This window comes from Oncorhynchus clarkii, chromosome 21, assembly GCF_045791955.1.
Source record: "Oncorhynchus clarkii lewisi isolate Uvic-CL-2024 chromosome 21, UVic_Ocla_1.0, whole genome shotgun sequence".
Lineage (NCBI taxonomy): Eukaryota > Metazoa > Chordata > Actinopteri > Salmoniformes > Salmonidae > Oncorhynchus > Oncorhynchus clarkii.
The window spans coordinates 21,909,492-21,926,730 of record NC_092167.1 but is presented as its reverse complement, the minus strand read 5'-3'; the positions used below and the strand labels follow the sequence as shown (position 1 = coordinate 21,926,730).

Here is a 17,239-nt window from a genome sequence, read left to right as displayed (position 1 = left end):
AGGGTAGTGCGTACTGCCCAACACATCACTGGGGCCAAGCTTCCTGCCATCCAGGACCTCAATACCAGGCGGTGTAAGAGGAAGGCCCTAAAAATTGTCAAAAGCTCCAGCCACCCTAGTCATAAACTGTTCTCTCTGCTACAACACGGCAAGCGGTACAGGAACGCCAAGTCGAAGTCCAAAAGGCTCCTTAACAGTTTCTACCCCCAAGCCATAAGCCATGAACAGTTAATAAAATGACTACCCGGACAATTTGCATTGACCACCCCCTTTTTTTAACGCTGCTGCTACTCACTGTTTATTATCTATGCATATTCACTTTACCCTTACCGACATGTATATATTACCTCTACAACTAACCTGTACCCCCACACATTTCTCGGTACCGGTACCCACTGTATGTAGCCTCGTTATTTTTATTTTCTTGTGTTACTTTTTTTCACTTTAGTTTAAGTCGTAAAAATATTTTCTGAACGGCATTGTTCATTAAGAGCTTGTAAGTAAGCATTTCACAGTAAGGCCTGTTCAACGTTCTCTCAAAAAAAAATTCAGCACTGAGCAAATTTCAGGTCGGCGGAGCGCAACTTGAACGTTGTGAAAATTCTGTGCAACGTCCAACTTGCATTTACTGTGAACACTGAAGCTGTACCCGCTTTAAGTTACAGTGGCCAAGTAGGCTGCTGTGGCTATTTGATCATAATGTAGGTCTACCAGAGTGGCCTGCCATCAAAAACAATGGAGAAAATGCATCCCATAACATTTTAACATGGAAATAGCTGTTCTGTCATTCAGCCTACAGTAGCAGCCAATGTGTAGTGTTCAATGTAGGCCTACATTCTTTGGAAAAACATGCAGGGCTTGACAACCTGCTTATCCACTTGTCCTTCAGACAAGGTGACTGAAAATGTTGTTGTTTGATGCAAGAGACCCCTTTCCAAAATAAAATGTTATTATTCCCATACCATTATTACAGAGAATCAAACAAATTATGCTACCCTCTGCCTATTGGCTACTTTGATATTCAAGCCTGTCTCAAAATACAACACTGCCCCTTTAAGACAAAAAAAATCTCTTCACCTGACTTGATTTTCAAAGATGTCTAGAAATGTATACATGTTGTGCTCTTGTGGGAAGCAATCACTCCCCTATCGCTGACTACAAATGATCTATAACTGTGCTAATAACTAACTAGCAAAGGATCTGAAAATTTTTGCACACATTTTTGGCTACATGCAGCTCTCGCTTTGATCTCAGAACAAGCGCATCTACTCACAACCACTCATGATGTAAACACAGTCCAGTTCAAAGTAAATGGCACAGATCCATATATGGCAACGGTCTATTTGCATATTGGCCTACTACAGCTCCGATTATTTATACCGCACCGGTCTGTGTGGAGTACAGGCTGAGTAATGCATGTCAATGCAGTAGAATCTTACTCTGATGCGTTCCGCCTACCACAACATCTCTTCTATAGTTAGTTTGGTGTCTGTATATTGCATTGAATGTGGCTAATAGTGTTAATTCGATCACAAATGCCACAGTAAAGGGAAAAGGGGGGTACCTCGTCATTGTTCAACAATGTATTCTACTGAAATGTGTCTTCCACATTTAACCCAACCCCTCTGAATCAGAGAGGTGCAGGGGTCGACACCCGGAAACGTTGATAGCGTTAACAGGAAAAATTGGTCACCAGCCTTTACTGAGTCAAGATCACTTTGAGTCAAAATCCAAGCAGAGATCTACCGCTCAGATTTTATTTTACATGAAAAACTTAAGCCTTTTAAAAACAATACTGTAGCAATGAGGTTTGTGCAGTAAGCTATAGGCCCAATACATTATCACTGCAAATTGGCTTTGCTTGAATTGCCCTACCAAGGCATTGTTGTTTGGGCCATGATTTGATTTGAGGTAGGCTTTATGATCACACCAGTAATAGTTCGTTGTGGTATTACTTGTGAAGCACAGCTGAGTGAGCATACATTTAAATAATCTGCTTTTTAAATAATTTTTGGGGGGGCTGCATCTGATGGTCTGAGCAGCAGACTGAGGGTCTGTCTCTTAACATCCCTCCACTCTCCCTTTCCTCCACTGACACTGACCAAAATGGGACACCGTCTTCCTGTTGATGGCAAAACTCAAGTCGTCCCTGCATTATTTCTGCCTCATGCACAAATTCATGTTGTTACTCCTATGAACAGAGAAAGTGAAATATTCCCTGATATTAAAAAAGACCCAAGCCTATAGATACTTCCTACTCATTCATTACTGCTGCAGTGCTGTGTGGCAATAGGAATAATGTGCATTTTATGGCTTATAAAAGTGTTGAATACAAAGTGTTGACAGTGCTGAGTAAGAATTTAAACAAAGACAGCATCTCTGGCGATCGACTAGGAATGCCTTGGAGATCGACAGGTCGATCGTAATCGACGGGTTGGTGACCACTGCTCTAGAAAGTTGGGTGAAGTTCAATCTCGTGTTTCTCACTGTGGGCTGATATTTCTGCAAGACCGTCCTGGGGGAGCTGCACGGAAGTTTCAGGGATATTGCACGCAGCTTAGAGGGAACATAGCACCTGTTGTATTAGACGCATGTGAGAAATACAATTTGGTTTGATTTTGGAATGAGATGTTCGACGAGCAGGTGTCCACTTACTTTTGGTTATGAAATGTGTATTGAAATTTTCCGCATTGACTGACCTTCATGACTTAAAGTAATGATGGACTGTCATTTCTCTTTGCTTATTTGAGCTGTTCTTGCCGTAATATGGACTTGATTTTTTACCAAATAGAGATATTTTCTGTATACCAACCCTACCTTGTTACAACACAACTGATAGGCTCAAACACATTAATTAAAGAAATTCCACAAATTAACTTTTAACAAGGCACACATGTTAATTGATAATGCATTCCAGGTGACACCTCATGAAGCTGGTTGAGAGAATGCCAAGAGTGTGCGAAGCTGTCAAGGCAAAGGGTGGCTACTTTGAAGAATCTCAAAATATATAATATATTTTGATTTGTTTAACACTTATTTGGTTACTACATGATACCATGTGATATTTCATAGTTTTTATGTCTTCACTATTATTCTAAATAGTAAAAATAAATAAAAAACCCTGAATAAGTAGGTGTGTCCAAACTTTTGACTGGTACTGTATCGCTCTCACACACACACACACACACACGGAAAGTATTCAGACCCGTTGACTTTTTCTACATTGTCACGTTACAGCCTTATTTTAAAATGGATTAAATTGATTTTTCCCCTCACATAAATCGAAACACAATACCCCATAATGACAAAGCAAAAACAGTTAAAACATTTTTTTGCAATTGTATTAAAAACAAAAAACTGAAATATCAAATTTACATAAGTAAACAGACCCTTTACTCAATACTTGTTGAAGCACCTTTGGTAGTGATTACAGCCTTGAGTCTTCTTGTGTATGACACTACAAGCTTGGCACACATGTTTTTGGTAAGTTTCTCCCATTCTTCTCTGCAGATCCTCTCAAGCTCTATCAGGTTGGATGGGGAGCGTCAGGTGTGTTAGAGATGGGCTGGTACGAAAGCCTGCACACATGCGGCCCTTGCTCTAGGACTATTTCCATTCAACTTATTTTAATTCAGTGACTGAACAGGTGTCCAAGGCAAAAGTACAGAACTCAAACTCCTTGGGGGGAGCTAGCAGACAGAGATACATTTGTGGAATAGAGTGGTGCGCAGAAGAGAGAAAGGGACCACATGAATGAGCAATTCCCAGAGCGTGTGACAGGCACAGATGGGGTCCTTGTGGTAAGACTGCAGTGGGTAATATGCATCTCTTATTCTAGATTTTATAAGAACAGATAAGATCAAAATAGATCCCATCGGAACATGTGTGTGTGTGTGTGTGTGTGTGTGTGTGCCTGTCTATCTAAATGTAAATAAAATCATCAAATTTTAAAGAAGAATCAGGGTTTATTGTGTGTCAACAAAGAGAGACTGATGGCATTGTTACATGAAATTACTGTAATCTGTGTGTTTTTATTCACAGGGGCAGGGGCAGGGAGGGTAGAGAACACACAGCGCATCACATGGAACTGAGAGAAGGCGAGAGCGAGTGTGTGAGTGCACAGTTATGCTAAAACACACTGGCTACCCAGGGAAGGTAACCCCACTATGAAATACTAAACCCAGTAATTACAGAACAGAGAGTAACTACTGTTGTAAGGGGGTGCTAATGACAATAGGATGAACCCCCAAAGCGCACACGCACTCTCGCGCGCGCACACACACACACACACACACACACACGGAAAGAGAGACTTACATGTTTTGACAGGTTGGAGCTCTTTGAGTCGACATCGTACCTGGAGAAGAGAACAGAAACACACACTGTTAGAGGGCCATGGAGATGACAGCAGTACAGCTGGGAGCAACAGGTGATTTACAGAAGGGGACACTCAGACCGCTCAGTAAATGTATAAGCAATGAAGTCACGCAGAGTATTATTAAGTCTTCTTGTGCTTTTCAATCCTTTTAGTATCCTGACATGTCATACTGGAGGACTCCCTGGGTGTTTAAGTGTTTGTGGGCTTGTGTTTGTATCCTTGTACCAATGCGGGTGTCTGTGTGAGCCAGTTTCGGAAAGGGGGGTTCTTGTCCAACAGGGCTGCAATCAGCTGCAGATTCAGGAACCAATTTAAAGTAATTTCACAGTCCAGGTCATTTTACACAGCTACTAAAAATAGACGTCTATTTTTGAGGTAATATTTGAAAGCAATTTTATGGAGACTGAGCCTCACGTAGCTGAAAGAAAAGCAGTGGTACAAAGACCCACTACTGTAGCCCCTGTGGTTTTTCTGACAGTGAGAACCATTACATGTAATCGAAACAAACTACCAAGGAGAAAAGACCACTGCTTGTCAGGCCCTGGTTAAAGCTACAGTCTGCAGTGTTTCCCCGATATGCTAAATCGTGGCCGCCACCCCACCAGAAAAATCTAAATGCGATCTTATTTATTTGAAAATCATTTTGGGGGATGGTAAAAATAAATAATCTGTGTACACTTAAACAAGTAAAACCATATATAAATGATGTAGAATAGAAAATGGAGCCTTTGAGAACCAACAATCACGAAAATAAAATTTGACTCCGGGAGAATCAAAAATTCATTGGAGCATGCATGGAGCCCCCATTGATTTTGTTAGTCATTTAGATAGCATAAGAACAAATTGGTCCCGTCACTTGTATACAGCTGAGACTATTGAAACATTGACCATTGAATAGCTTTCCAAACCACAAACTGGAGCTTCAACAAAAAGGATGAGCAACACTGCTATACAACATCAGCCATAGAACATAGATTCCATTTAAATCACATATTGGAACATCACCTCCCCACTATCACATAGGCCAGAAATAGACATAACTCTGTTGACAGAAAACATTATGTGTGCCCGAGGGGAAATTGTCTATTCAATCAGGCCAGTGTTTTCATCCACTATCATCTCTGTCAATGTTGTCTCAACAGGATGGCCTTACTCAATTACACACATCAAACAACTAGTAGTCTCTGATTCTGTTGATGGGAGATGAGAGGGAATATCTCTCTCTGTGTGATACTCGTGGGTCTCTGGGCTCTAGTCCTGTGCCAGCTTCCCCTAACACACACACACACACACACACACTAGCAAGCAGGACAGATTATGTGGCATACTGCCACTGTCAGTGAGATGGGATGGTGTATTTGTCATTCTGAGTGTATTGTCAGAATGAGCTCTGGGATGTTTGTTATGTAACTCACAAAGCACTGGAGGCACAGCAGCTCTAATGTTCTATTCCATTGAAACAGATCACTTACATCCATGAAAAAATAATTTCCTGAGACACACAGCACAAAGGCATGTGTTTTTGTATATATTCAGCTGCCAAAACAAATGGCCCACGACACCTAACACACCTAACACACACAAACACACACTACCACGTGTGTGCGTGCACATATTTTTGTCTCGGTCTGTCCATGATGTACAGTATGCGTACTTGTGTGCGTAGAGCTGTTGTGGTGACCGTATTACCGCCACTCCGGCAATCATGAGTCATGACCACAGTAGAATTCTTATGTGACCGTTGAGTCAGGGTAATCTCCTCTTATGCACTCTGGACATGTGTTAGTAGCACCCAACTCTATAATGATCATCAGGTGTGGCCGGGTCAGGTCCTAATGGCCGGCTATTGTCCCTCTAACCACTCTGACATCAATGCAAATGGGTTTGAAAATCACACCAAACACTTCTCAACAAAAACAGTATTGTGCAAAATGTGAAGAAGTTCAACAACAGGTTCAAACTGAGTGAAAAACATGATCGCTGGTGGATGTTGTTTCAAAGCCTAACACAACAAAATGGACAGTGTTTTCTAAGGTGATGATTCATTCAAAACAACCAGATGCATATTAGAGCTTATGCATCTGCATAGGCCTATACTGTATAAGTCCAAGCCTGAAAAAAAAACGGAATTAAGATAATGATGCCGTTATAAAATAGATAGCCTACTGCATATTACACACACTGATTTAAGACATCTTTGGTACAAAATTGTTCTAGCCTAAACAAAAAAAAATTCAGAGTTAATCTACAATTTTTAATGGCCTAGTAATATAGGGCATTTTTTATATTTTTTATAATTAATAGGCATTACCTTTAGCTACAGAAAATCTCACCACCAGGCGTTTCCATCTCCTCTCCCTCTCAAATCATCAATAGCCTATAGTCGCATCATTCAGCCCATATATTGTTTAATTTCTAATGCATTCTATGGTTGCCAAATATCTAAGTCTAGCGTATAGGACCTGCTTCAAATCATCACTTTTACGGTCAACATAGCCACTTCATATGCACACTCTCACTCCGGAATGGGAAAAATGTCCTTTCTATTTCATTCAGCTATGTTCATATTTTTTTTACTATAAAATCATATAATATAAAATAATGGTACAGGATTTAAGCCTATCTTGCCTGCTAAATGAACAAGCCCACAGCATGCCGCATAGCCAGATAACATACAGTAGGCCAAATCATATTCTGTTCTTCTGAAATACATTTTCTTCATATCATCATGTTTCTTTAGACGGACCTTCCTAAAACAATGGATTTATTGTGATGGTGTATATTCAATCGATTTATTATACTTTTTAATTTATTTTTTATATGTAGATGTTCCAAAGGCGAGCATCAGCAGCTAGTATGCGTGCACATGCTTGTGGTGTGTGTGTGTTTTGTCTGTGTGTGTTAAGCCTCAGCTCTGACATTAACACAGCCTAGCAGGGCTCCATCACTCTCTTGTCCACCTCTCTCAGAAACCCATTCGACTAGAGTTCCACTCGCTTGCCTGGGAAAATTCTATTTCAGACCAGGATAGACAAGAATGAAAAGCTGCCCTACCTAACCTTTAAACACAGTCAAGACACCAACCGAGCCATAACATGAATGACAGAATATTATTACATGTCTACTCTGACACAAACCAGAAAGAACTCCAAGGAAGGAAAGAGGAGGAGACAGGGGAAAAGAGAGGAAGGAAGAGAGAGTGATCAGTGGGGGGAGAAAGAGAAAGGGAGAGGAAAAAGAGGGAGCGAGAGGAGGGAGAAGAGAGAGGAAAAAGAGGGAGCGAGAGGAGGGAGAAGGGAGAGGAAAAAGAGGGAGCGAGAGGAGGGAGAAGGGAGAGGAAAAAGAGGGAGCGAGAGGAGGGAGAAGGGAGAGGAAAAGCAGGTATAAAGAGAGAAAAAAAGAGCGTGAGCTATCTGAGCAGAGCACAGCCATCAGTGGAGGATGTAGTATGGCCTGATGTTCACACACACACACACACACACACACACACACACACACACACACACACACACACACACACACACACACACACACACACACACACACACACACACACACACACACACACACACACACACACACACACACACACACACACAATCTTAAGCCTGAGGGGAGACACACACAGGTCGTGAACACATGCCTCCCCCATAACACACACTTTTTGTCTCACTCTCTCACTCACACACAATTCATCCCAAAGGTGTTCGAAAGGGGTTTGAGGTCAGGGCTCAATGCAGGCCAGTTCCTCCACACCAATCTCAAGAAACCATTTCTGTATGGACCTCGCTTTGTGCACGGGGGTATTGCCATGCTGAAACAGGAAAGGGCCTTCCACAAACTGTTGCCATAAAGTTGGAAGCACAGAATCGTCTAGAATGTCATTGTATGCTGTAGTGTTAAGATTTCCCTTCACTGGAACTAAGGGGCCTAGGCCGAACCATGAAACACAGCCCCAGACCATTATTCCTCCTTAAAACTTTAAAGTTAGCACTAAGCAGTTAACTTCATTCATCACTCCAGAGAACGCATTCCCACTGCTCCAGAGTCCAATGGCGCCAAGCTTTACAACACTCCAGCCAACGTTTGGCATTGCGCATGGTGTGCCATGGAAACCCATTTCATGAAGCTCCCGACAAACACTTGTGCTGAGTGTTGCAACCGAGGACAGGAGATTTTTACACGCTACGCGCGTAAGCACTCAGCGGTCCCGTTCTGTGAGCTTATGTGGCCTACCACTTCACGGCTGCGCCATTGTTGCACCTAGACATTTACACTTCACAATAACAGCACTTACAGTTGACCGGGGCAGCTCTAGCAGGGTAGAAATTTCACAAACTGACTTGTTGGAAAGGTGGCATCCTATGACGGTGCAACGTTGAAAGTCACTGAGCTCTTCAATAAGGCCATTCTATTGCCAATGTTTGTCTATGGAGATTGCATAGCGGTGTGCTTGATTTTATACACCTGTCACTACGGGTGTGGCTGAAATAACCGAATCCACTAATGTGAAGGGGTGTCCACATACTTTTGTATATATCGTTTATTATGGTCCCAGTCAGGCCATTTCACATGGAGTAAATAATGCTATTGGAGTAAATAGAGATTTGTGTATCATTCAATTAGTTGTGTGTATTCAGTTAGTTGTTTGTTCTGTTAGCTGTGTGTCTCTCAGTAAAGGAATGTGACTTTTACTGTATTAATTCACAGGCCCTAGTTGGTCTTTCAGGCGCTGACACACACACAGCACTTAATTTTCTCTCTTGTATCGGCGAGAGAGTGCCCACGCAGCCTCCTGACCCCTCGCAAGTCAGAGAGAAATTTAAATACCTACTCTGACAGGATGACGAGGAGGAACACCGATATGCACACACGCGCGCACACACACACAAACACAAGGCTGCACTCACACACACACACAAGCGTGCACACACACTTTGACAGGACACTAGGCAGGGACACCAATCCGTACTGACAATGCACACTCTAGATACACTCCTTTATACACTATACACACATAACTACACAAAGGTAGTGAAAAACAAAGAGGCACATACAAATGTTTACTTACAGGTCAAATCTCAGATTCTGTCGTTCCTCAAAGAAATAATCCAAGATGAATTTACGAACAAACTCCGGGTTGAGAGTGTTTTCAATCACCTCTGTCCTTCCAAACTTTAGAGAGCGAGAGAGAGGATGAAAAAGTTGAGGGTCAAAGGCATGCAAGATATTTCCTTCGGTTGAATGTGGGTATTTGACAGACTACATTCGTGACATACAATTTCTAATGGAGAGAGAAACGAATTGACCGCTCAAAAAATATCATGGCGCATCTCAATTTCAAATGAATAAATGAAATATTGAGAATTCATTACTTGAGAGTGACATTATTGATGTCAGAGGCTGCCTCCCAAATGACACACTGTTTCCAATATAGTGCAAAACTTTTGACCAGGGCCCATATGTAGGAAATACGGTGCCATTTGGGACAGACAGAGTAATACCTAACACAGCTATCTATAAGTGTTATATGGGTCTGATATTTCAGTAATTATTAATCATAGGGGAAAATATGCAGAGATGGGGTTGAGGATTCATTTCATAATTTAGTGCCAAAGATCATGTTGAATATCAGGCCTTTTCAATTCAGTAGCTGGTGTACTGTGTAGGCTAACTGAAGGGGACTTACCTCTCTCCACTCCTTATTGCCGATGCCTTGTGTGTACAGAACGCATACTAGATGAAGAGGGAGAAACACAGAAGAACAAGGTTAGGGGACCCTGCATGACCTGTTGAGTGTGAGGAAAATGCATTACAGGGTTACAAACATTATAGGAGGAATATTTTAACAACATTATAATGCTCTAGTGGGGAGAAAACTGAGCTCATTCATGGTGCACTTATTTCAGTAGGACTTTGAGAATGCACAGCATAATAAACTCCTGTTAAGGTAGTGGTGCGCGCACACACACACACACACACACACTATTTAATCACTTACTCGGCAGCCCCAGAGGAGAGCAGAAGCCAATTTTCCTCTGCTCATATGCTTGTTACAGAGGGAAGAGAGGAATGTAGCAAACATAAGAGCAGCCGTTGTCCCGCCACCACTGACATCTCTCTCACACTCCCTCTCCCCCAGTCTCTCGCTCTCCCCTCTCTCTCTACCTCACTCCCACTATCTCTGGATCTCGCTTTCTCTCCTTCTCCCTTCCTTTTCATAGGCACGCCCAAAGAGAGATATATGACCCCCAAGTCTCACCTGAGACCTGGGAAGAAAAGGCCAAAGTTGTCCTTCTTGCCCCCCCCCCCCCCTATCCCTCCCCTGGCTCCTCTCGCTGCCCACTGAAGCATCTTAATCCCGGTAGACTTGAGCAGCAGCACTCAGCATGATTAAGACGGCCACTCAGCACAAGTGCCTCCCTACATGAATGTACATGGCCCTGGACCTGGCTCATCATCATAAGCCTATCATCATTAGTCACAAAGCCTCCTTCTCCCTAATCTTTGCCGCAGATCCCATACATGAATATGAATAAATCTGCCTTGAGAATATGACCCGTGACATATGAGCGGAGTCACTTTGATTGACTCACGAGGCGTGAGAAGGAAGGAAGACGCCCTGTTTCTATTTTGGGCTGGAGTTGTGGAGGAGGGGAGAGGAGAGGGGGGCGAGACTCGGGGGCGAGACTCAGAGACAGAATCTCGAGATGCTGAATATTGAGATCAAGAATGTCAAGACAGGCAGAAAAAGAGACAAGCGGACAAAATGCCTGAAAGAAAAGAAAAACAGAAAGATGAAGAGCATATGTGATGCTTTCTAACCAGAGAGAGAAAGAAAGAAAGAGAAGAGAGCAAGAGAGCAAACGAGAAAGATGGAGATAGAGAGAGAAGGCAATAGTGCCACAACAATACACACATTACTGATTAACACACAGCCCAGAGTGATTCATCAGTAAAACATAATAACACCTACCTACCTACCTAACAGTGGAGGCTGCTGAGGGGAGGACGGCTCATAATAATGGCTGGAATGGAGTCAACGGAGTGGTATCAACATGGAAACCACATCTTTAATACCATTCCATTGACTCCATTACAGCCTTTATTATGAGCCCTCCTCCCCTCAGCAGCCCCACTGACACATACATACAACACTTGGCACCAACTCTCTTGCACTGGCTCTATGCACACTCACTTGACTCTCCCCACGCACTCACACATACTACACTGACACTCCAACACACACATACTACACTGACACTCCAACACACACATACTACACTGACACTGACACTCCAACACACACATACTACACTGACACTGACACTCCAACACACACATACTACACTGACACTCCAACACACACATACTACACTGACAATCCAAACACACATACTACACTGACACTGACACTCCAACACACACATACTACACTGACACTCCAACACACACATACTACACTGACACTCCAACACACACATACTACACTGACACTCCAACACACACATACTACACTGACACTCCAACACACACAAGCTGCTGTTACTCTGTTTATTATATATCCTGATTTTACTCCTACCTACATGTACATACTGTATTACCTCAACTGCCTGTTACCCATGCACATTGACTTGGTACTGGTACTCCTTGTTATTGTTACTATTGTGTTACCATTTCCTTTTTACAGTATTTAGCAAATATTTTCCTTACTTTTTTAACTCTATTGTTGGGAACAGCTCGTAAGTAAGCATTTCACTGTAAAGTCTACACCTGTTGTATTCAACCAATACCATTTGATTTGACATGCACAACATCACACTGATATGAATAACATTCAAGAAGCATGGTTTTCCCAAAGCCTTATTACATTTTCCCGTGTTTCACGTGACCCTCCAGATAAGCATTAAGAAAACACTGGGTTGACCTTTAGCCGAACTGCTGCTTTTATGCGCTTTGTTTTCTTGCCTTTTCTGCCATTGCTCTGTCTGCGCGCTCTGTGTTGCTTGTTCCACAGTATGTTTCTCTGTCTGCGCGCTCTGTGTTGCTTGTTCCACAGTATGTTTCTCTGTCTGCGCGCTCTGTGTTGCTTGTTCCACAGTATGTTTCTCTGTCTGCGCGCTCTGTGTTGCTTGTTCCACAGTATGTTGCTCTGTCTGCATGCTACGTGTTGCTTGTTCCACAGTATGTTTCTCTGTCTGCGCGCTCTGTGTTGCTTGTTCCACAGTATGTTTCTCTGTCTGCGCGCTCTGTGTTGCTTGTTCCACAGTATGTTTCTCTGTCTGCGCGCTCTGTGTTGCTTGTTCCACAGTATGTTTCTCTGTCTGCGCGCTCTGTGTTGCTTGTTCCACAGTATGTTTCTCTGTCTGCGCGCTCTGTGTTGCTTGTTCCACAGTATGTTTCTCTGTCTGCGCGCTCTGTGTTGCTTGTTCCACAGTATGTTTCTCTGTCTGCGCGCTCTGTGTTGCTTGTTCCACAGTATGTTTCTCTGTCTGCGCGCTCTGTGTTGCTTGTTCCACAGTATGTTTCTCTGTCTGCATGCTACGTGTTGCTTGTTCTACAGCATGTTTCTCTGTCTGCATGCTCCGTGTTGCTTGTTCTACAGTATGTTTCTCTGTCTGCATGCTACGTGTTGCTCGCCCTATGTTGCTCCGCATGTGCTCACTGCTCATTGTTTGTCTGTATTGTAATTGTTTTTAATAACCTGCCCAGGGACTTACGGTTGAAAATGAGCCGACTGGCTAAAACCGGCACTTTTACTGATTGATTAATGTGCACTGTCCCTGTAAATTTTTTTAAAAATGAACTAAAACGCAAATAAAGGAGAAGCTAAGGCTGGAGGGATGGAAGGTAGGGCCTCGGCATGGTGGAGAAGGAGTTGATATATTCCAAAGTTAAACTAATGCAAAATTGTTCCTTGCTCATAAAAGATGAAAGTATCAAGAACAGAAACACTATTGTCTGTATGCTGACCTTCTCAATTAAACAGCAGGGAAAACAAAGCACAACAGACCACACCTACTGGATGGTTCTATATATTCAGATTAGTAATTTGGCTCTCGGGTCCTCTTCACACAATTACCGTAAAAATAAATGAAACACTCCCTAAAAGTAGGGAGTGATTCACACCTTTATGTGTAATCCATGTTGTATGGCATGTTAATGTATACGAGATGTATCCATCATAAAATAGATTGTTTGTGTGCGTTTTTGTAAAATAATAATCCATTGTCAATGTCATTCATTCAGCAACGGATGACTAACATTGAAAAGGCAATGGCTCCGATTCACTAAGTGGGTCGTTGGAAAGGGAAAGGGGGATACCTAGTCCGCTGTACAACTGAATGCATTCAACTGAAATGTCTCTTCCGCATTTAAACAAACCCCTCTGGGCATGTGTCGATAGTGATAGGGTTCGAAAAGAAAGGCAGCGTTGCTCTTGGATCAGCTTTCCCCATTCAAATTTCAGCTTAACTGTTACGCTCGTGGTTTGAATGAGGAGACCAAGGTGCAGCGTGGTAGGCGAACATCTTACTTTTATTAAAATGAACACCGAAAAACAACAAAATACAAAACAAACGTAAAGTTCTGCAGGCTACCCAGCAACTATACAAAATCAAGATCCCACAAACTAAGGTGGGAAAAAGGGCTGCCTAAGTATGATCCCCAATCAGAGACAACGATAGACAGCTGCCTCTGATTGGGAACCATACCAGGCCAAACAAAGAAATAGGAAAACTAGATTGCCCACCCTAGTCACACCCCGGCCTAACCAAAATAGAGAATTAAAAGGATCTCTGAGGTCAGGGTATGACATTAACATTATAATTATTTCATAATACTGATGACGTATCAGTTCCAAGAGAGATATTATCACCTACGGTTGCAAATATGGAGATGGCTCATAATGCGCACATTGTTGCACATCATGAAATATAATAAGGCAAGAATTACAGACACTATAGCTGTACAATTAGCAAAATAAAACTAAATTGATTTCAATATGATTGAAATACACTTAGTGTGAAAAACATTAGAAACGCTCTTTCCATGACAGACTGACCAGGTGTATCCAGGTGAAAGCTATGATCCCTTATTGATGTCACTTGTTAAATCCACTTCAAATCAGTGTCGATCAAGGAGAGGAGGCAGGTTAAAGAAGGATTTGAAAGCATTGAAACAATTGAAGATTACAAGAATATTCCTGAAAAATGTGGGGTAGATGCAACATAAGACAAAGTAATGACAAAGGTTTGAGTGAGAGGGACTAATTGGTGTTTCCAAGAGGACACACACCTCTCCAAAGATCCTAAGTCATTTCCATGCTCCTTTATGACTCAAACAAGATTCTTCAACTATAAAGAGGTAGTAGTTTTTTTGTTTGGAATACAACCCTGCATCGCCGCCATCACACAATTACTGTTGTTGTTGCTCCCAAGTGGCACAGCGGTCTAAGGCACTGCATCTCACTGCAAGAGGTGTCACTGCAGTCCCTGGTTCAAATCCATCCGGCTGTGATTGGGACTCTGTGATTGGGACTCTGTGATTGGGACTCTGTGATTGGGACTCTGTGATTGGGACTCTGTGATTGGGACTCCCATAGCGTGGCACACAATTGGCCCAGCGTCGTCTGGGTTTGGCCGGGGTAGGCCATCATTGTATATAATAATTTATTCTTAACTGACTTTTTAAAATAAAAGTCACACATTACACAATCCAAAAACTGCCCATTTTAAATCACAATCGGGGTCAGGTGGGCATCATTTGAAAGCTTGTTCATTTTACTGTACAGCCACATCGTTCCAATTTAGGGGCTTATCAGTGCCCACATCTGCCATTTTCAACCCGTATATGGGCTTCCAATGCTAATACGAAGGTTCTAATGACGCTTTTGGGAAAATGGGCCCAGACAGAGAGAGGAGGTTGGATACGGAGTGTGAGGTTGGGTTAAAACAGGTTAGGTCTTGGATTAGGGCATAGAGAGGGGTTAAATGATTGAACAGCAGGGTTGGGGTCAATTCCGTTTCAATTCCAGTCGATTCAGGAAGTACCCTGAAATTCCAATTTTCTTCATAGCTTTTCAAGGAGGAAGAATTTGAATTGTTATTGGAATTCGGTAAACTTTCTGAATTGACTGGAATTGAAATGGACCCCAATCCTGCTGAAAGGATAGAATGCTTGTTGGAGATGTTTTGGCTCATCAGGAGAGCCAAAGCTTCAGGAAGCCCCCAGGCACACTCACACACTTACCATTTATACAGAAACATTGTTATGGAACAGATATTACCGTGTCATTGTGAAACAAACAAATAAACAGAAAACCATAGTGATCTTACTTGGGTCTGATTTGGAGAAGGTATCCATGTCCAGCAGATTTCTGTGAAGAGGAAACAAACAGGAGGGAGCGAGGTGTGAATAAGTCAAACTGACACCATGTTGCTTCGCTAAGCACAACGAGACGCTGATTGGCTCATTAAGGCTCTCGTTAGTTAAGGCAGGGAACACCGTTGGGGATAGATACAGGATACAAGCGTGACAGACAGGATTGCGTCTCAAATGGCAACCTATTCCCTTAATATTACACTACTTTTCACCAGAGCCCAATGGGCTCTGGTCAATAGGGTGCCATTTGGGGAGAGAGACATGAGCGTCATGCTCTGATTGGCTAGCAGATGAGGCCTGTAAACGAGGGATTGCTGTAGCAGCCGTTACAGAGCCTCGTCTTCTCAGGGTCTCGTCTTCTCAGGCTAATTACCAGACAGAGAAAGATTAAGGTAAGGGAGAGAGGCGGCCATGAAATGCACACTGACAGTGCTGTTTAAAAGCCCCATCCGTTATGATCAGGAACACCTCCTATATCATGATACTCAGGAGGGTGTTTATAATGAAGGCATCATCAGTGATCAAGAACACCTCCTATATCATGATACTCATGAGGGGGTTTATAATGAAGGCATCATCAGTGATCAAAAACACCTCCTGTGCACCTCCCTTGGGATGGGGCCGCCTTTCAACCCCCTAGTCCCAACCCCTAGAGATTCAGTCAATTAAACTATTAATTTACAGTAAACAGACGAAATTACCCCTAAGCCCCTACCCATGAACACCTTCAAACTCCACTGGAATCAATGACTCGTTTACAAACAAAATAGCATTTCAAGGCGGGTGGGGGTTAAGGTTAACTCCACAACCAGAGACAGATCTTGCACCAGTCATAAAGCATTTATACTTCACTCTGGGAGTTGGAGAATATTGATCAAATAGGGCTGGGAAGATTGACTAATTTAAAGCAGGGGATTTGGGTAATACAGTTACCTCCAATATAATTGAGCTGTTCTTCAGCGAATTTGCTGGAGTGATTCCGATACACATCCATTCATCCTATAAGATCAGGATTGGATGAAGGAATGGGGGGGGGGGGGGGGGTGGATAGAGTGAGGGAACGTGTCACGCCCTGACCTTAGAGAGCCTTTCATTCTCTAATTTGGTTAGGTCGGGGTGTGACTAGGGTGGGTACTCTAGTTTTTATATTTCTATGTTGGCCTGGTATGGTTCCCAATCAGAGGCTTTTCCCACTGGGTTTTTGTGGGATCTTGTTTTTTGTGTTGATGCCTGTGAGCTCTACAGAACGTCACGTATCGTTTATTCTTTATTGTTTTGTTGTTCGGTTCTCCTTAAAATAAAAGATGTCGAACCGATTCCACGGTGCGCTTTGGTCTGAGTATGATTATAACAACGATCGTGACAGAACGTGAGATGAGATACAGTAAGTGACTTCTCTGCCATGGCTTGGAAACGTTAATGGTTCTGCAGGGAGAGATAACTACCCTTCTCTCCTCCTGACCTGCTGGTTCATGTCCC

At 42.7% G+C, this 17,239-nt stretch overlaps 1 protein-coding gene across 2 annotated transcripts in view; it reads right to left on the bottom strand.

Annotated features, from left to right (window-relative positions):
- LOC139378762 (copine-8) overlaps positions 1–17,239 on the bottom strand; it is a 109,512-nt gene that overhangs the window by 66,275 nt on the left and 25,998 nt on the right. For both annotated transcript variants that reach the window (XM_071121239.1, XM_071121240.1), the window contains exons 2-5: positions 15,715–15,755; positions 10,068–10,114; positions 9,450–9,553; positions 4,318–4,357 (exon numbers count right to left, since the gene is read on the bottom strand). In XM_071121239.1, the coding sequence (XP_070977340.1) occupies positions 4,318–4,357; positions 9,450–9,553; positions 10,068–10,114; positions 15,715–15,755 (232 nt within the window). The remainder of the gene's footprint in view (positions 1–4,317; positions 4,358–9,449; positions 9,554–10,067; positions 10,115–15,714; positions 15,756–17,239) is intronic.